Source organism: Pogonomyrmex barbatus, unplaced genomic scaffold (genome assembly GCF_055798465.1).
Source record: "Pogonomyrmex barbatus isolate J1 unplaced genomic scaffold, ASM5579846v1 scaffold1, whole genome shotgun sequence".
NCBI classification, from domain to species: domain Eukaryota; kingdom Metazoa; phylum Arthropoda; class Insecta; order Hymenoptera; family Formicidae; genus Pogonomyrmex; species Pogonomyrmex barbatus.
In genome coordinates, this window is record NW_028297098.1 from 20596241 (window position 1) to 20618055 (window position 21815).

Sequence of the window (21815 nt, forward strand, 5' to 3'; positions counted from 1 at the left end):
AGATTCGTTTCGCAAAAAAAGAAAGAACATTATTTTTCCGACACCCTTAGATACATAAATATAACAATGCAAATGGACAAGTCATTCAACATTGTCATTAATTGCGATAATGTTGAATATTATCGTAATATGTATAATAATAAGATCTCAGTCTATTTTTCACACATTTAAATATTTATAAAGCCACGAAGCGTATAAGTGTTATTTCTGCAATCGCTTAAACTAATTGACCCTAAGAGACCCATTTAAGTTTCAAGTACACTTTCGCGGGGATTTAATTGCATTACATTCGTGAGATAATCCGACGCAATCTCGTTCCGCTTAGAGCACCCCGATCGCCCATGAGATAAAAGATACGAAATAATGGAGGGGTCGGCCGAACAAGAGAAGAAAAAAGAAACCATTACCTTCGTCCTCTGGTAAAGAGATGTATCTTTAATCACGACGAGCAGCCGATTCGGTTGTCGAGCTCGTTTTCTGCTGTCACAGATGCCGTACGATGTACCGGCGTACAAGATAAATGGCAGATAAAAAGGAACAGCCGCTATATCGTGCCGTATCGAGCTTCTCCTGTAAAGAAGCGACCACCTCTTCGGACCTCCTCTCACCCTCCTGAAAACTTCAGGCAACTTTTACGCCCCTCGATAAACACTGATTGCTTCTTAAATTGCTCCGAGCTTGCACCTAAGCTCCGCGCGATCGCGTTACAGGAAATTGTAACTGTCGCTTCTATCGTTACACTTTCATTACAAAATATTTAACGACGCTAAATGCAAAATATCGTAGCCGGTTATAAACGACGATAAAATCCATTTTGCATAACTCACTTCAGAGAAATAGCAAGAATATTACAATTTGAACGGTAAATTTATAAACATATATTTATTAATATTATGTGTAGAAAGTGTTTCAACATTAATACGTTTATACAATTTTAATGTTAAATAATTTCATCAAAGACATAAAAAACAGCTTATGTGTGCTCACAAAAATAAATTCTGAACAAATTTATTTACACTGAGATGAATCTATTCGGATTAATTTCGCAATGGTAATATGCGTTTTGGAACACACGATTTATCAACGTGCATTTTGATAACGAAGAAGGTGCAGCAGACCAATTCAGACCGATTCGACCATTGCGTGACCGCAAACACTTCGGGGATACCTGCGCAATACCATTCAAAGCCCCGGGACACAGGTGCTCCAGTATCGTTCCGTGCCGCTGAATTGGCTACGACTATCGTACAACTATTTGCACGGTATCGTGCAATTTGTACACACGCATGTATCCTAAACCTCAAAAAAAAAACGTCAATGAAAATATTTTGTGAGATATTTCGTTTGTTTTTTATCTTATTTAAACCTCCAAAATTTAATTTCGCTGCAATATTTTCGCTGCAATATTATCCCAATCTTTTGCAAAGAAAAACTTGTTAGTAGTTCAATTTAAAAAAATTGAATACGAATTAGTAAAAAAATTTTAGAAAATTTTAGAATATTGATAGCAATAATTCTCTCGGCGCACCGTATAATTTGTACTATCCTTTTACAGTTTGCATTCTCAGATAATCAATAAGCCAAAGTACAATTTGTGTGGGGCTGTGTGTGTAAAATGTGTCAACATCGCGATAAAATTACATTACAACGTTGCAGTATAACAATAGCAAACCTCACGCGAGCGATACTTTAATCTCGCCCGAATTAATCAGCTGACTGATCTGACCGGTGGATGAATTATGGTCCAGCTTGTGAATTCGTGTCGAGGCCGAGATCGTGACTGTTACAAAATTCGCATGTCCTTCCCACGACGTGGAAAAAGCAGCATCCGTCTGACCTTTCCTCATCGACATTGATGGACGAGATGATGATTGGTATTCGGCATTCGAAATTGAGAAAGTACCGCTCCTAAGTCCGTCCCTGATGTACTACTATCCCTTCCAAGCAATTTTGTTTCGGAAAAAGGGCATCTGTACGTGTCGTCGGAAAATGTCCGAGTCAGATATAAAAATATCGAATGTAGAAGTAAAAAATATAAATGATAAGATTTCTTATGTGCGTGAAAATATATACTGATAATATATATTATATACTAGATTAAAACTTAAGAAATTAATGTATTAATAAAAAACGTTATTAAATATGTGCTCTAAATGTGTTTACGAATATGATATAAATAAATTATACATCTTTTTTATAAATACACAAAAAAAGTGCGTTTTTATACTCTTAAGAATTTCTTACGTAATAATCCGTAATAATCCAGAAATACCATTTAAAATCATAGAAAATCCTTAAGAATTTTCTATAATTACAATTTATTATTATAAAATAAATTAAAAGACTTCTTTTAAAATTTATAAAGTAAATTTGAGATTGTGTGAGTCTGATTTAAATTTTAATCTCATTGATCGGCTCTAATTTAAACTTTCATTAAATAGCTTAAATCATGAAATGAATATTTTTCAGCATGACGTTATTCCTTCGATTACACCCGTTTTCCCGTTAACGATGACAAAAAGAACGATGCAACGGCGAGGAACGGAAGGGTGGAACGGAGCGAACGCGAAAGTTCGCAAAGCCGAGGAATTTCCGGGCGTGTCCCCGCGCGTATACTTTGTTCGCAACTGCGCTACTTTTCTACGGAATAAGTCGGGGGAAGGTGATTCGCCGCCCGTCAAAAACTGCCGCCATCCTTTTTTCCCGGGTGAATAAACCGTTCGCACGTACGGCGAATTCGGGATGGAGAAAAAAAGCAGGCGCTATGAAAAGAGAACATTTCGGTCAAAGGGTCTTCTTTTCACTAGCGCCGTTATTCAGGATGTAATATCGTCTCATCCCCTTGACGAAACCCACCCTTCTTGCGTACCTTCGGCTATCCGCGTGCACCTTTAATGCCCACGTTGCCACTTTTGCTACGTAATACGATAATGGCGCGTTAAGCGCGCTTAAACGAGGCTCTGCTTTTCTCCTGATCTTTCACCATTCCTTCCTATCACGCATAATGTCCAGTTTGTAATAAAAGATTCTTAAAAATGTTGACGCATCTCTTCGGAGGCAAAACGGATATTTATTCAACTTTCAATTTCTCGTGGCGTTTTTTTAGACAACAATTGAACAACAAATAATCTTATATATAGTTAATAAATCTCTTTGTATATAAGATTGCTATGGAGAAAAAGAGAGATAATAATTATAGCGGAGCTTCAATTTATTCTTTAAGAGCATAAAGCTTTTAAATATTACATTTAAATATTACATTTAAATATTACATTTTATAAATGTATATTTATTGTTATGTTTTAAAAAACTAATAAATTTTTTGTTTTTAAATTAAAAATATTTTTTTAAATTATTTAAATAGTTTAAAAATTTTTTGTTTTAAGTATAAAAATTCCAGTTTTATATTGCTAACTAATTATGTCAAGCAATATGCTACAGTATAGTATGATAACTTTTTTGAATTAAGACACAAATTCGAGCACTCTTTTATAGCACTAGTCTCGACGGTACCTGTTTTCAAGAGACTCTTAAGCACACCCGGAGGGGTGAAAAGTATTAATTTGAGCCATTAAACTTAGGGGCAAACATCAAAGGCAAGGCGCAAGGGAGCTATGTCGAGTTTCTCCTCCCAAGTGACGTTTAAAAACTGCGTATTCTTCATCATGCTGAGAAAATTAGGACGAAAATATGTATATAACATTATATTAGCATAAAATTACAATATAATATAATAATTGTATTAGATGCAATTATGAAGCGTATTCACCAGATTCAAAATAATTTTATTTGTATATTTCGTTTTCGCACAATGGAAAAATTTTCATCTTTTTTTGTGTCTTCTTCCAATAAAAAAAAAATAATACTCTTTGAATGACTTTATAATAAGAATTTTCAACGAATAAAAATTAAAATATCGTAAATCTTCATATCATGTCAAAGATTAAAAATAAAGCTAAATAAAACAAATTTACAAATAAAATTTGACATCTCTAATTTTATTGGGGAAAGCAGAGACAGTAAAAATTGAAAGGAAATTAAGGGATTTAATAAAGCAGTAAGATCGGATAAGAGATATCAGAATCTACGGAATGATATGTCACTTAATTCTGTCAAGAAATTGTTAGCTTTTACTAACTTAAGCTTAACTGGATCATATCTGATCGATTCTCTCTCTCTCTCTCTCTCTCTCTCTCTCTCTCTCCCCCCCCCTCTTCCCTCTTCCTTTCTCTTTTTCGTCAACAAAATGCGTTTTTCATTACACGCCATGTCGTAACTTTACCGTTATTATTCACGGGTGAATCATTCCACGATGCACACACTAAAAACTTTGCGCTCATCTTGGAAGCGGATAATCAAACGGAACTAAACCACTCGCTCGTGTCAAGATGATTTCTTTCCGGGGAAAGATCGTAAACCGACGTCGTATCTGTTTCCAGCCTACTGTACCGAGGCAGTGACGGTGGCACTGATTTTCACCGGTCTGGAAACTACGATAGCACAGAATTTTTTCTACTTCTGGATTCTTTCAACCCTCTTTCTCTGCTCTGCTTTTATGGCTTCATATAGTGGCTGAAAATAAATTTTACGTGACAACGAAAGCTTTTTTTTCTCATTATTTGAGAAACTTATTTCCACAAGGGATTAAGTCAATATTCTATTTTAGCAGGAATATATGTTATGTTTCATTTTTTTTCTTTTGTTCGATCATATCAAAACATTAAATATTAAAACGTTAAAGTAAGTACAACAAAGAATAAAAAATTAATTTAAACTTTTTTACAATAGAAATTTTATAACGGAATTATAACGGATAGCTTTCAATTCAGTTTTAAAATGAATTTTTATGAAGATATGCATTTCCATGATGTATCCAACAAAAGTTATAAATTTTTTAGTTCGCCATATAATACTCTGGCATAAAGATTCAATTCTATTCATATTTTTTTATATTTATTTTTTATTTTTTTATATTTTCATATTTTTATCTAAATAAAAAAGTAAATATAAAAATGATAGATTTTAAAAAAATATATTTTTTAAATATATCACCAACCAATAATTATAGAATTTAATTATATCAATTTATGACAAAATAATTATGACACAATAATTAATTTAGTATTATACTATGTACGTATATATATATATATATATATATATATATATATATATATATATATATACGTATTAATGCATGTTGCCATAAATTTTTATATAATACGAAGTTTGAGTTATGACATCATCATTTGTTGGAACAATGCCGACAATTGACAGCTCAATAAAATATATCACGCAGACATACATGATCGAAAAACAGATGAGAATTATTAATGATGTTCCATTGTCGAATGAGAGAAAGATTCAATGATAACAAAGGTTCCATTTTTTGTTTAGTGGCAAATTCATAAACCGTTAAAACTGGAAAAATCGTTAAAAAAAAATGTCACTCAATTTCTCTACCTCTAACATGAGAATAAGAAGAATAACATCTCGAAAGATTCTTAATTTAGAAGATTTTATTGTCGTGACAAATTGCTGCCAATTTTTCCTCTCAAGATTTTTTGTACCCGAGAAATTACCTGTAGATCAGTTAAACAAAAAACTTAATATGGATGTAATCATCACAAATAATTTAAATAAATTTAAAAAAATAATTAAAAAAAATTTATTTCAATAAAAATTAAAATTAAAAAAAATGATGCATTAACTAGAATATAAAAACAAATGCATAAACAAATAAATTAAATTTAAATTAAAAATTGAGAAATTAAAACTAAATTTATTTCTAAATAAATATAACTTATTAAAACATAAATACTGGTGGTTATAATCACAGTAATAATATTTTACGTTGAAATAGAAAATTAAGATATTTATGATACCATATTTATGATACCATTTAGGAAATGGCCGCGTTTCCTCCTGTATATCGATTAAAATAGATCAGGTAATATCTATTTCTGTACGCTCTTTTCTAGACAATGAAAACTAGGTCGACCAATACTTGCCCCAGTATTTCAAAGCACTTCAGAGATATTTGCAAATGGACCAAGTACACAAAGAATTCTCTCTCTTGCGGTCTCCTACGTGCGAAGTTATAACCCGTTTCCGCAGAAGCTTTTATCGGAATAGATTAGACAGCTGAAAGGACCACCATCTATTCGTGACGATGGTGTTTGATATGATCTCACTGCACGCTCGCTTCGGCGAGAAAAAAATAATCCTTTCGTGTGAGCTTTCTTCGAGAGAGTTTGATATTCCGCGAATCATTCGTCTTCAGCTCTTCTCGTCGGCGAGACATTACCGCCACACCCGGAATATCCTGTGCGGTCCCCCATTCTCTCGCCAGCAGGATTTCAGGATAATCCTGCTCAGCCATCGCAATGTTACGCCGTGGTCGTAAAGAAAAGGCAAGTTGAAGAAATATAGTAACGAAACAAGGAAAAACAATGGAATGACGTTTAACGGTAGTATTAAATAAACGCACAAGTCTGAAAAAATATGAATAATATGCGCAAGATAAAGTTAAAATTAGCTTTCTAAAAACAGGTTTTTATCAGAGAAAAATAGCAATTTACTATCTCCCAAATTTAAAATAACTAAAAAAGTTATGAGATAATTTAGATAATAGGTTTGTTGCTTGCGTTGTTTGCACACCGTACTATTTTATGCACCTCAAGCGAGATAAACATATATGCGATTAAAGAAGAAGAGAAACGAGAAACCCGGATGCAGGAAGTGCAAGCAACAAGCTTATAAAGAATAAATAGAAATTGTTTTCCGGGAGACCAAAATAATGTTAAAATATAATGATGTAATTGTGTCGTTATATTTTAAAAGACACATAATACACATAATATACAATATAATAAAGTAATTAAAAATTATATAGTATACTAAATCTTCTTACTTACTTAAATAAAAGAAGAATTAATACTATTACTATCACCGTTTAATTACACATTAGTAAATTGATGAAGCAATTTCGTTTCTTGATATATTATATTATTCACGATATTCAATCCAATTCAAATTGCGAATAATATCGAGAAATTATGAGCCGCCTGAGATACGGAAGGATTTGTCAGGTACGAACCTCAAGTTGCTCGTCTTACCAACCACGGTAAAGCTACAGGGAAAAATCTTGCCCGAGGAAAGTTAAAGTTTTGATCCCCCACGACCCGATATCGAAGTACGTGCCGAACATCCTATGAGTCATCCTGGCTAACTACCAGCTCTACGCTTTTCTCCCATGTCCTTCCTTTACCTCCTAGAAAAATAGATCATAAGATCATTGCCCGCTCAAGTATTCTTGCAATTTTACAAGACAGCTCATCCTTTCGATCTTTCTCCTCTCTCTATCTATCTATTTATCTATCTATCTGTCTATATGTCTATCTATCTATCTCTCTTTTCTCGGAGACAACATTTTTATAAATAATAATTATTATAAATAATTATATATTTTTATTGTTAAATAACAATATTTTGCAAAATTTTCAATAAGCGATAAATCTTTTATCGTAAACATCAATATAAATTATTAATGGCCAATATATATTTAATTATATGTTTAATTATATTTACGTTTTATTTATTTTACTTATTATAAATATATAAGCGATGTTTAATTTATTTATTAAATTCATGTGTATTTTATTATTATATATTTATACCAGAACAAATATATATGTATGATAAATATAAAAAGTATAAATATAAAAAGTTTCGATCGGTCGATGCATCTGGTAATTAATGCTAAATGTATAAAAAGATGATATCTCATCAACGTCTCGGGGTGAATTATTCACTTGCGCAACTGAACTAAAATGACGGTAAACCAACATCGTGCGACCTGACGGTGTTCGCAATTTTGTTGATAGCGCAATTTGCTCGCCGTCTCGCTGCGTCCACGTACACACGCATATGGTAATCGCGTAATATCTCTCGAGATACCAGTTTACGCCACGCAAGTGCCAAATTGCAGCTGCAGCTGCTGGATCGACACGACGTGAAATATCCATCCCAGCGATATAATAGGGCGCCTCCGGGGCAGGTCAAACGTGCATTTCGTCGATTGTTTCGTCACATCATAATTACGACATTATTTCCTTCCTTGTCTTCTTCCTGTTTTTCCTCGCACTATCATCCTCCCATAATTTGTCCCGTAATTATCAGTAGTCATAGGGAGATCGAGAGCATCTTGCTCTAAAATACATTATATCTCGTGTGTGCTCTTCACACCTTATATTCAAATTCTTTCATAAATTTTTGAGAGCTTTATAAAAATTCTTTAAACTAATGATACGTCCTCTGTGATTATTATCCATTAGACATTTATAAATATTATACTAAAATATTAAGCAAAATATGCTCATTCTCGTTGCTAAAAATAATATATTTAAACTTTCGATATAATATGACGGTATTATAATGTTTTGTGTAAAAGTACACATTTTAATATTATTTTTTTAATTTTACAGTTTCTAGCATTTTTCCTGAAATTACATAATTTTATCCCGTTATAGAACATGAATGATATCACATTATGTTTCTCTACAATAAACCTTCTAGCGTTATTTTCCATATAAAAATTTCGAAATTGTTACATTTTTTCCAGGCAGTAGCCTATTTCGTTCTGCCTCTTTCCTCTGATTGTTAAAACCTCTGCATATAAATACGCTTTTAATTCCAGATGTCGAATGCGTCGCATCGCTAAAACGGTATAAGCCGCACAAAGTGGCGGACGCGTGTGACAGAAGCGGAACGCAACATCGAAAGTTAGATAGGATTGAGTTCACGAAACTACGACGGCGGACAATAATGTCGGCTTTTACAACTTGTAATTAAATTACCTTGCACGCACGATCACTGCCGTGCGATCGCGTGCAAGTTACATCGTATGTATCGACCGGGAGGACGACAAAAGAGGAAAGCTACCTCTGAAACTTGCAATTTTTCAATATTTCTCGGTCGTGCACAAAGAAGCGTGATCTATGTGCGTGTATATAAATGTCGCATACATAGAAAATCAAATTGTTTCAAATGCGACTGAAAAATCGTGTACGTCTCTGTGCACTTTTCTTTTTACTTATAGATAAAGAACAATATTAATCATTTCTCAAATATGAGGAATTAGAAAATTTGATAACACATATCTCACGTATATTTAAAGCGACGAATTGTTTTATATATAAGTGCATTTCTTCATATCTTATTTCATGTTTGTAAGAGTACTTGCGGGGATGCATCTGCGACCGGAAGCGAAACTTTATTGGAGTCGCGAGAAGCGAGAGAAGAAGAAACGAGATCGGGATTTAAGGGCAGTAGGGTAGCGACGGTACTCATAAAACTTGTACGTATCCGAGATCGGCGCGGAATAAAAAGAACCGTGGAGAAAGCCGGGATTGAGGAAGAAGAAACAAAAAACGACAACGAGGGGGGGGGAGATACATCGGGCGGGTCTAGACCGCATTTTCCTATCTTGAGACAAAGTATTATAACTTGCAAGCTTGAGAACTCCGCGAAAGCCGGCGGCTCCCACTTCCGCGTCGTGAATCTAGCGTTCTTCTGGGTCAATCCTTTGCAGTCGAGGACTTTGTGATTGCGCTATATACACCTCACGGAATATGCATGTATGTATACATGCATACATCTACCGTGTAAATGAGAAGCCCACGCTGAACGCTTTATTTCGCAAGCGGCGCGAGTAAACTTTATAATTTTATCAAAACATTATTAGTTTGTATTCATATGTTACATAAGAACATTTCATTTTTTTTTTAATCTGCATAATAAGGATATAGGTTGTTTCTTTCTTTTTTAATTATTTCGACTAATTAATTAGATTGATTTTAATTACTATCGCAATGACCTTTTTAAAATTGTAATTATTTTATGTTATATCTTGAAAATTTGATAGACAGCTATTTTTCAGAGGGAGACACAAAAGAGAACAAGAGAAATATAATTTTTCATATGCGATCAATTTTTAACACTCGTGAAAAAGAAAGAGAGAGAGAGAGAGAGAGAGAGAGAGAGAGAGAGAGAGAGAGAGAATCTTTTGGATGGAATTCGAAAAATGAGTCGGATCAGTTTTTCAAAGTGAAAGGAATGCCTAAGCCGCTCCGCGTTGCGTGGATTTACCAACGGACGCCGATAGTTCACATTGCCCGAATTAAACTTTCACGAGCGCGGCCCGCTGACTCTCGCATACTCGATTCGCGAGTTAACACGATCGTTACACGAGTGTCATACATAATGCATGTACTTTCGTGCACTCTAATCGGCAGTTTACCGTTAATCGACTGCCATTGTTTCTGTTGAGACGCGGCTTTGCCCCTCGCACTATTGTTCGATAATTTCATCTCCTCGAGTGCTCTCCCGAGAGTAATACGTACACTCAGATGGAATCGCATTGTCTTTGATGATTATTGATTGTCATGAGTGTCAAAGTGGAAACGGTAATCTTGGCCTCTCAAAATTATTGTAAATTTATTCAGAATTTTTATATTTCATCGGCTAAGTATTTTCTGCCAAATATTCCGAATCTTAAAAAGAATTATCCACATAAATTTTTTATTTAAATAAATATTTAAATATATATGTAAAGCAATTTAACAGAGATAAATCATTTCACGAAAATAAATGCATTTTCCTATTAAAGCAAAAAATTTCCTATTCCTATATTAAATTTTAAATATTTTATTGCGTGAAATTATTCTGGAATTATCGTTATGCTTTCTCATTATAACTTCGTTGCTCATATTTCATCATATCAGTGTGCTGATTACATCAGTTTATCATTTTCTTTCTTTGGACTGTGATAAACAATACGCTTCGCATTTCAGTGTGTCCAAATTTTGGCAGATATGTTTCCATCCAGGATCGAACCGGAGACCTTCCGCGTGTTAGACGGATGTGATAACCACTACATCACGGAAACTGTTCTGCATATTGTGACCTGCTGTGGGATCGATTATGCTAATTACATTGCCGCAGATGTAATTAGTAAATTATATATCAGTCCATCCACATTATGTTGCACCAAACATTATGAATTATGTCTCTTCTATGCAGCCATTTCTTAAATCCTACTCATTTTACGTAATACTCGACATTTAAGTCGGTGGCTGCAAATGAAGGCACGGGGCTTTGGTAGCAAATTAATTTTGAGATAAATTATATTCGAAGCTCCTTAATTTATAAAATAATGCGTGGTGATAAAAATTACTTCATTAACAGGTAATAAAAATAAAACAATAATTATAAAATTATTTCTATTTCTCATATCTTTCTGAGATTTTCTAGACATTGTTTGTAACCTAATTTTATTTCTTTTAAATTAATTTTCGATATAAAAAAATAATGTTTCCGCCCGGGATCGAACCGGGGACCTTCCGCGTGTTAGGCGGATGTGATAACCACTACACCACGGAAACCTGTCTGAAGCGTTTTCGCTCAGTTTTAGTAATGACTAATAAGATTTTACTTTACATTGTTAAATATATTGACGTAACAAAGTATATTCCACATAAAAGTTACAAAATATTTTTAGTAATATTTTATTTATAATAATATTTTTAATAAAACGAAATTGCTATTTAAATGTATCACATTATATGCAACTCTACAATATTTTTTAGTATTTTTTTTATTAACCGGTTTAAATAAGTAATATATTTTATACTTTGATTTGAATCATTAATAATTTTTATCATTTATTTATTAAAAATGATGTAACGCTAACTATCACAGCATTGCGCAATGATTGTATACAGATACAATCTGCTTTTAATCGCTTAAATGTTATATGGATGATTTACTAAGAAATATCATTTCATAAAATCATTGTTATGTTAAAAAGTTCAAACTCAAATTATTTTACAAAAAAATATTTCTATTTATTTATTTTACTTATAAATATATTATTGTGAAAACATACAGTTGAAACCTGTCACTGAACTCCGTTATTGTATTGGTCTATTTAATCAAAACATCAATAATTTGAATTTTTTCATTTTCATCTTGAATTCATTTTTGGACAATTTTATTTCAATTGGACAATTTTATTTTCTCAAACTGAGAAAATATGTTTTCCAGTTAAGCAAAAGAGAAGATATTAATTATACTTACTTATTAATTGTCACCGATTTATTCTTTTCGTTAAACCTTTCAATCGAGTTATTAAACTAAAAGAAATAAGTGGCTTTCTCTTTCGTACGAAAAAGCTAATTTTCCGAATAAGGATTAATCCCCAAAAGCGACTCGTATAATCTTTCTCTCTTATCGGATATCGCGTATCTGAGTGCCTTTTAGTAAGCCGTTCGTTACTGAAAGCATGCGTGAGAGGAAGCACGCGTCCCTCGAGGGCCGAGCTTTAAATATTCACGATTTAATCTAAACTTCCATCTTATCGGGGCAATCCTGCCGTCGCGGATTGGCTGTCGCCGTGGCGGACGAATTCTCCCGCGAGCGTGCGCGAGTTTCGTCTCGAGAGTGCAACAAACGACGAAGCAACAGCGTCATGAAAATGACGCGAAACGAGAAACGCTCTTCGAACTACATCCTCTAAAGAGGGAGAGAGCTGAGATTATGTTGTAATATTTTATAACGTAACCCACAGAGCGTTATCAAATCGTTTTCTATATCAGAAATATTATCCACAACGTTTGCAATTGATCTGAAATTGGAAATATTTTGTTAGCACATCCATTTAACAATTCTATTATTTCGGACAACTGTTTTGTCGATACATCTATCTATAATTCAAAACATTAGAAGAGTTGCTATAATAAAACATTTATATTATATTTATGTTTCATTGAAGTCTCTAAAAATTTGGTCCGATATAGATTTAAAAATTTTATTGGATTATCAAAATAATTAGGATGTTCAAATTGATTAGAATAAAAAAATTTTGAAGCATTATTATCATGAAGTGTCCTATATAAATTTTTTAAAGTCTAATAAAATTATTTTCAGATCTGGCCCAATTTTTAGATATTTCAGCAAAATTAATTTTTTTCCAGATATTGTAGATATCTACAAAATAGACTATTTTATACTTCTATTTAGAAAACAAAAATCATCTCTATATTTCCTGTTAATACACAAACATCCTGCAAATTAGAATCTCTCAAAGATAGCTATATCACCAAAGAATTATCGAAACTTAAATTTACGATAAATGTATTCACGCAAAGCTTCAGAATAGTTGTACTTGGAGAACTTTCTTCGAATCAGCCTTTTCATAATGACGACAACAACGATGATGATAATGACGATGATGACGATGAGTTTGTCCGGTTGTAAAACAAATACATATTAGGAAATTGTAGAAAAGCTGTTGCAAGCAAAATTATACAATACCATTGTCGAGGAGGGAAACAGCGAAAATTTACGATAAAGCTTCTCCCTGGCGCGCGAGAACCGCCTTTATGATGATTATTATCTTCATTATTATCTTCTGGAAGAGAAGCAAGAGAAATTTGGGAAAACAGTGATGCAAACGTGAAGCAAAAAAAAAAGCAAAAGAATAGGTGACGGGGCGATTTATTATCTGAAAAAAGATTAGTCGCTCTTTCGTTTGAGCGCAAGCCGATTCAAAAAGCTCTTGTCACATTACTTACAATTCTTGTGTAATATCAATGAGCTTCACTCATTTTTTATCTGTGGTAAAAGTAAGTCGTATTAGATGCATTAAAAGCATGCACGTGTTTCTTTACATTCGCGTTATTTCGGTGCATATGAAATTTTACTCCATATCGAAAAATCTTATTATTTTCATAATGTAGATTAGATAGTACTTGTTATTGCTACATTATAAAATAAGATATAATATACTAAGGAAATATATTAATGTGCTTTTAACACAGATTCGAGGTAATATATCTCATATGCAACTATGTAGCAGCAATAACTCAACTCGCCAAAAAACATCGTTATCATCGCCAATATAAGTTTTCTTGCGATATTGGCACATTCTGTATGCTATTATAATCGATCTGCTGTCGTCGCACGGAGAGCTCAGAGAAAATTCGCTGACGCATCTTATAAATGAAGGGCTCTGAGCAACAACACGCCAAGCCACGCGTGGCAAATTTTACAAATGACGCGTTTGAAGAGCGCCGTAAATCACTAACGAGATTTAATAATAATTCCCGTTTTGTTGAAAGAGTTGAAAGAGACAAAGTTTGATGGGCAAATCTATGCTGCACTTACATATCGACACGTGCGCTGTAATCGAAGATACATTAGCGTGAAAAATTGTAGAAACCATGTCGCGAATATTCGCGTCTTTTTACTCGTATTCCGCCAATACCGGTAATTACAAGAGAACGCGGTTGTCGAGATGCTTAATTGAAATACCGGTGTTGTAGGACGAAAGATTGATCGTGAAAGAGTGGTGAGACAATTACGAAGGTCGGACTAGAGATTGATGATATTTCAACGTCGAAAACGTGCGGAACAGCAAAACGTGCGAAAGACGCGGAAGAAATGAAAACGGAACATGAAGAATATTGTCGTATGCCAATGTTTCGCTAATCGAATTCACAAAACGGTTCCATTAATATTCAATAGATTGAGATAGATCTCACGGATGTATTGACAAAATATTTTGCGGCATATCACCCGTTTATGTTTCGCGATCGGAAAAACTTTCAATAAACTTTTTGCATAATATTAATGAAAAGTCCATTAGAGCGCGCATACATTTACATAAGCGGATACGGTAAAATAATAAGAGAACAGCGGGACTCTGATGCATCTGTCGAGATATATCTCAGAAAGATTCATTAATGTATTTGGGAGATAATGAATAATATTGCAAAAGTTTTTATATCATTTCGTAGTTTTATGACGATCGATCGAGCATATTAGCGAGTTCTTTGCCTTGATGTAATATGAAAATTTATCTTCATATTGCATATTTCAATTACACAATGTGCGATTACGTTTATTTAAAAAAATAAATAAATTCAAAAAATAAATAGAATTTAATCAAGATATTCATTATAATCGACATTTGTTTCTTATTTTTGTACAAATTCTTGTCATTTTTAAAAACAACTTAGAATAATCGACTGTTTTTCAGGTAAACTCTTTACTTTCGAAGAAGACTACTCCTTCGTGAAAAACTTTCCCACTTGATATCGATTATCAACAACGTTCGCACTCTTGCATTTTTCTTTTGCCTATCGGTTTTTCCCTACCCGTCTACTGTTTAACTTCCGTTCTCGCCTCCATTCAACGCGTTGTATACAAAGATCCTAGATTCTCACGAATAGCGAGAAATCTTACGATCAAATAGTTCTCATCCATTCTATTCACGATAAACCGTAGCGAATTTCTTTCTATTTATCTTATCCGAAAACAGTAATTAATTAAATGGTGAAATTCTTATTTGAGCGATTTGAAAGTTAGAAGCTTTTGCACTTTCGACAATGAATCTAATTTTCGTCTCGCATATATAAGTAAAAATAAAATGTTTAAAAATATGAAGCAGAAAAAGATTGCATTAAATTTTTGAATAAATTAATAAAACATCAGGAAAAATATATGACATAAATGTATGACAATGATGAATAATCATTTAATTTAAATTAAATGTAACTGCTTAATCAAGTTGACATTACATATTTAAATTAAATTTTGACCGATATAATATTTTTTCTTTAATATTTAATTCTTTAAATTTTAAATCAAATCAATTTAATATCTTCTATCTCTGAATTCTTAATAATGTTCACTTAAATATTTTATATAATTTAAATACTTAAATTGTATTTATCATGTTAATGCAAATTTAACATTATCGATAAAAGGAATGGTTTATACATAACGTACGGACGAATATCGAGCACTGATTGATGCTAGACGAAAAGACACTGTAGAAAAACAAAAATAGAGCGATAGCAGAGGGGGAGAGAGAGGAGAGAGAGAGAGAGAGAGAGAGAGAGAGAGAGAGATTGCAGTTGCGCTCGGCTGCATACGTCAGATGCACGTACATCGATTGCCGCCAATCGATCCTTCGTGCACGGAGGCGAGGATCTCGCGCACCAGCGGGATTTCTACACCGCCGACTAGCTGCACATCCCTCAGGAAATGCACCAGCTTGAACTCCAGCCGACCGAGACGAAGCCACGCAGATGCATCCACGAAATGACGCCGCGCAATTAACGATTCGTTACTGCAAGTTTTTGCATGGCTTCGCGACTCTATAATCTTCAAATTTCTAGCCCTTTTAGATTATCGTATACTCTACTAGCACGCACTTTCGCGATAGTAAAATTATAGTTAATGTAATTAAAAATTGCATTCACACGCTTAAAGCTCACGGGATAGAAACTAATGAAGGATATCCAGCTTAATAAGGAAGAATCGAAAGATATTGTTATCACAGAAAAATTCCAAAGAAAGCATCCTCCGAGGCAACATTTGGACTGGAGGTAAAACATTCATAACTTTGAGAAGATTTCTATCTTTTTTTTATTTCTATCTTTTTATTTCTTTCTTTCTTTTTTTTTTTTTTTTCTTTAATTCTCACTTTTTCTTTATATAACGATTCTTATTTTTTCTTCCTCTTCTTAAATTCTTATTTTTGCCCGTTATTTATCCGTTTGGTGGATCGAAAGCTAAGCACACGGAATCGCAAATTGTTTGCCATCCACCGGGAGATCCTCGAGGCGGCGTATCCACGCGCGATCGATGAAACGCTCGCGAAAGGAGTACTCAGAACATGTATCCGAGTCAGTCTTCGATACGGTACCGCCGGTACCGCCGGTAGTGCATCAGAGCGGACATGGGCAAGCCCGATAGACGCCGAGCTGTGTTTGCACGAACACGCTATTTGCCTCGCGATCTCGTTTCCCGATGCCATTGCACGACAGGACCGCCGCCTATAGGAAGCTTCAAAGGAAGCACATACGGTCCGGGCTCGGGCTCCGTTAAACGTCTCCGTTGCGCAAATACAAATCCTACAGTCGAAGTTTCGTGAAGATACGCAGCAACAAGACACATACCTATGTACCGTTGAACGAATATGCACTGAGCCACGAGTCGCGAATAAAGGCGTAAATGGACTAAACCAGAGAATAGGAGGGTATTATTTGTAATTCGTAAAGTAAGTTAATAGATTTACTAGAAAGGCGAAGGATATACTCGTCCGTTTTAATTTTTTTTTATCTCACTGTGTTTTTATTTTATTTATTTTACCGTTACTTTAAAACAGCGTATGCATTATCTTTCAAAAAAATGCTTCATTTAAAAAATTATTAACAGATTTCTATTTACTCCTTTTATACTTTGCTTTTAATATTCGCAAAGAAAAAACTTCAAAGTTTGTTAAAGGATAGCTCTTGAAGTTAAAATCTGATGTTAAAATCTCAAGCGTGGCTGGCGTAGGTAGGTTAAAAGGTGCCTTAAATTAATTTTCTCAATAGCCGTAAAAGGACGTGATACGGAATTGTTTGAAAGTCCAGACAAAATTAATCAGCCGAGTTATAGGATAATTACGAAACAACGTTTGATATAAATGAAATTAAGACGGGCATAACGTCGGCGATTTGCCGCGTATACAATTTAATAGATAACCATCTCAGTTTTAAGTATCCTAGTATGCAATGCCAATAAAGAGAGCAGATGTGTACAGAATCGTGTTATATGTTATGTGTGTTTTAAAGAGGAAAATGCTTGAATTGGGTTCTGGGGAAACAACGCAATGTATCGTGTTCTCTCACTACCGACATCATTTTGTTATGTTACACAAAGAGAATACTCATGCCCGCAACATGCTGTTGCACAGCGAGTGCATAATTCATACTGATACGTTACATTAATTCATCCGTCATATGGTACGTTGGGTGACACAAGCATCGAACAGTTTCCAAAAAAATAATAATAATTTTCGCGATGCTTTAAAATTACCGTTGAAGTATTTTTTAAAATTGCCGTACAGTCAGACAATCATTTTGTATTCAAAGAATTATATTTATTATCAATAATTAATGTAATAATGAAATAATAGGATACTGTAAAAAATGCGCAACTAATAAAGTAATATTCATAAAATGTAAAACAAATATTAATAATCATAGCTTTTTATATGTGGCTCTTTTTCAAATAAAATATTTTGTAAAACAGAAATTTTTTTCTTGAGATCTCTCTTTTTTACGGCTCATTTTTTCATATTTTAATTTTTATATAAAGTACAATATGAATGTTATTTATTAATATACATTCTCGTATTTAATTCATATATTTTATTTAATTAATGATTTGACATAGTTGAGATTTTATTTAATTCGCGGCCAATTCAAATCCACACAGGCTCAAGACTGTTCTACAAGCCAAATGCGGCGGTACGGTAATGAGAAAATAAAACGCGGCCTTTTTGTCGGAGCGTAGCTAACGGCCATTTGCGATTACCAGAGCATAACGAGAGCATTTACATTTTACTTACGGTCAGCATGCAGAAAGAAAGTAAAAATGTAACAAAACGAGAGAACCTTCGTTGCAAGTATAGTGACCGGACAATGATGGTATTAACGAATGCTTCATTACGATGACGATCAAAGCTTCGACTTTAATAAAGGTTCGCGAGCATATTGATTACATCCGCAGAATTTTTTTCCGAAGTCTGTAAATCTCGCTGTAATATTATATTATTGAGCCTTTTAAAATTATCACTATTTGAGTATAATCTTCTATATTAAATTACATCGTCTATTATCTTAAAACTCACTCCAATCAAAATTCAAAGATAAAAGATTTCAGATTTTGCTGCTAAGCAAACATTCAGCATGATCGATGCGACCGTTTATAGCTTTTAATACTCACGCTCATTAATTTTCGTGTAGACGCTTCGGATACACTCTGTGTAATCAAGATAATGAATTATCGAGGGAAATTTGTTCTCCATTCCAACAATCTATCACCCTACTTTAAGAGTGGAAAGTTCAGGATGGTCCGACGGATCGGTTTATACTACTTTGTCTGCGAGTGACTGAGCGTAACTACTTGCTTCTCGGATACAAGCGTACATACACATACATGCGCAATACACGAAAGCGGAAGTACGCAGCCACACAACGGGTAAAAGTTTCAGAACTCGCCCATTTTCCGTTTCTACGTCACTCAGTCCAGATGGGGTTACGGGTTTGAGTAAATAAATGAGTACTACCGCTGTTCGTCTTCGTCTTTCGAAGATGAACGAGTTCTTGTTCTTTCTTCTTGCAAACGGATCATTCCTGATTTTTCTTACGACTTTTTTAAACCTTTTACATATTATTACGTATTGTAAAATAATGTAAATTTATTATGAATAATAAAACGCACAAAGTAAATAAGAATAATATTTTTTAAAAAAATCACATAATTGAAGAACATTTTAATATCATGATTCTCTTAGAGGTTCTCCACGTGATAAAAATAAATAATATTTTTAGCGAGATATTTTGCAACGCGTCAGAGCTCTATTTCCTTCAGATTGATATTTTTGACGTTTATATTTGAATCCGAAAAGTGTTTGCTACAAAAGCTAAATTTATGCCACACTAACGCAGTTAAATTCTATATGTCATCGATCTTAATATAAGAAGCACACATTAGGTCAATGAATAAAAGGAAAGTACGGAAATTTATGCTAAAAAGATTGGATATAACGTCTGGTGTTCCTTTTCCGATTCAAAAGAGTGAAGAAGTAGGGGACAAAAAAGAAAGGAGGCGGAAAGATCGGCTCAGGCGGAGTGGCCCAGTCGAGAGTAATTAAGAAAGTTGCCGGCGCACGAATCGTCCGTTATTAAACCCACGGCGTTCCTCAAATCGAAATTTATATCTAGGCCATCGTTTGGATGCGCGCCCGAAGAAAAGCGAATTTATCATCAGAATTACGCGGGAAATTTTAATTAACTCATTCTGTGTTCCAGTTTTCTCTATTCCTGAAGATTCCTCTTGAATTCACAAGAGTGGGAATCGCTTTTGAAAGTTTGAGAAATGGTTATATCTTGTAAAAATATAACAATTAAGTTTCTTTTAGATCTCGGCGACTAAATGTCAACCAAAAATATGTATATAAAATTCAAGATATATACACTTTAAATTATAAGGATTTTATACTTAAATAATAGGATTTTATTGTTCTATACAATATATAAAATAAAATCGGTACTATAATTTATAAAATTCATTTTAGATACAACTTTACGTTCAAAGGAATTGTCGAATTATGAATCATAATCTACTCGTGCTTCGAATCCTTCGATTTGATCATGAACAAAGTGAAATTCTTTATGGATGTTATTTTTATTTTCTCAATGCTTCTCCGCTTTCAATAATTTAATCTCATGCTTTCCGAAGTAAAACCACTTGAAAAAGAAAAGCGACTACGCAACACTCAGGTTTTCATGATCAATTCCGAAGCTTTCGATGAAAATCTCGTGGGCAAGACTCTTGCGAGATAAATGAGTTATCGATTCTCGCTAATCGAGTTAAGAATGTCCTTCCTCCGGACGTTACGCAGCCGTAATCGCCCCAACGAATCCTGGCACTAACCCGTTAATGAAGGATCATCCATGGGGCGGATGCTGCCCCAAAGAGATTCGAAATCCGTGAACATCACTTTCTTAAGTCCGTTTCCCTTTCTTTCTCTCTTATCGTATACGTAGAACGTTTCGAAGAATTGAAATCGTTGTTTTGTCCAAGCAAACAAAATTACGAATATCGAGCGAGAAACTATTTCACAATTTGTATTTGTATTTGCCCGTTTGTAAAATTGTAAATTTGTTCACTCGATAATTCGAGAAACGCGTAAAAGAACAATTTTGGTTTCGCCGTCACAGTTTTACGTTTTCGTATCGAACTGTTATAGAAAGTATAGAGCGAAACACTTTTTTTAAGCGTAGTACCTTTAAAAAAATATAATTTTTGTTTGGCTGATACATATACAATATTGAAAATAGACTAAATACAAGTACGAAAAAAGAATTGGCCATTTTCAACTTTATGGCTTTAGATGCGAAGATATTTAAAATTTATGTCTACTTTAATGCTTTGGAATTTTGCTCTTTTATTCATGTAAATAAATTGTTTCGTATAGGTCTATCATATATTATTTATATGTATGCATGTTTATATGTGACAGTTTTCCATTTGAGACTATTTTCATTCGAATTATTTTTCATATTTCTACATGTCAAAGACTATCAAATTTACGCGCCGTTGATTCTCGTGACATTTCTCATTTTATCATTTATTCGGCACGTTGGATTTACCTATTAGCATTTATCTAAAATACAAGATTTATCACCTTTATCGCATCCTTGCGCTTATCAATACGTTTCGTTTAACGAATAATAATGATGCGACGAATACTGGTATAAATGTCAGCACCACCTGCGAGCGCAATATCGTCGTATTTTTCGTTATTAGCGTCCGAAACGTTATCGCGCATATATTTCGAAACATACAACGTGAGTTAGTTGCAACGCCAATGTTATATTTTATTTTATATTTGTTTTTTTTTTTTTTCAAATTTCCACGTAGCCCATCTATATGGATGCCAGACGCAGACCCGCCAGTATAATTCCCGACACGCGCCGAGCATTCGTTGTCATTTATCTCTGACACCATGCACAATACGTGTAATCCTCTTTACGCTTCCACCCTATTCCCTTTAATGCCGCGGCTATTTGACATAAGCTGATATATCTCTCCTTACAAGTCCCCGGGAAAATATTACTTATGCAACGGCCTGGCACCACTGTAATAAAAACGTATTCCTCGAAGCACAGGATATGCTACCCTACTTTGCG

The 21815-nt window shown here is 33.8% G+C and overlaps 1 protein-coding gene and 1 non-coding gene across 5 annotated transcripts in view; one reads left to right on the forward strand and one right to left on the reverse strand.

Moving 5' to 3' along the window:
* LOC105426742 (uncharacterized) overlaps positions 1-21815 on the forward strand; it is a 190016-nt gene that overhangs the window by 24337 nt on the left and 143864 nt on the right. Inside the window, exon 3 of one of the 4 annotated variants that reach the window (XM_011638119.2) lies at positions 8699-10851. The exons of the other annotated variants lie outside the window; for them this stretch is intronic. Within the exon in view, the coding sequence (XP_011636421.1) occupies positions 8699-8722 (24 nt within the window). The 3' untranslated portion in view covers positions 8723-10851. Of the gene's footprint in view, positions 1-8698; positions 10852-21815 lie in introns of those variants that run through there. 4 annotated transcript variants of the gene reach the window in all.
* On the reverse strand, positions 11372-11444 carry TRNAV-AAC (transfer RNA valine (anticodon AAC)). The gene has a single exon. It is a non-coding gene; the product is annotated as a tRNA-Val (tRNA).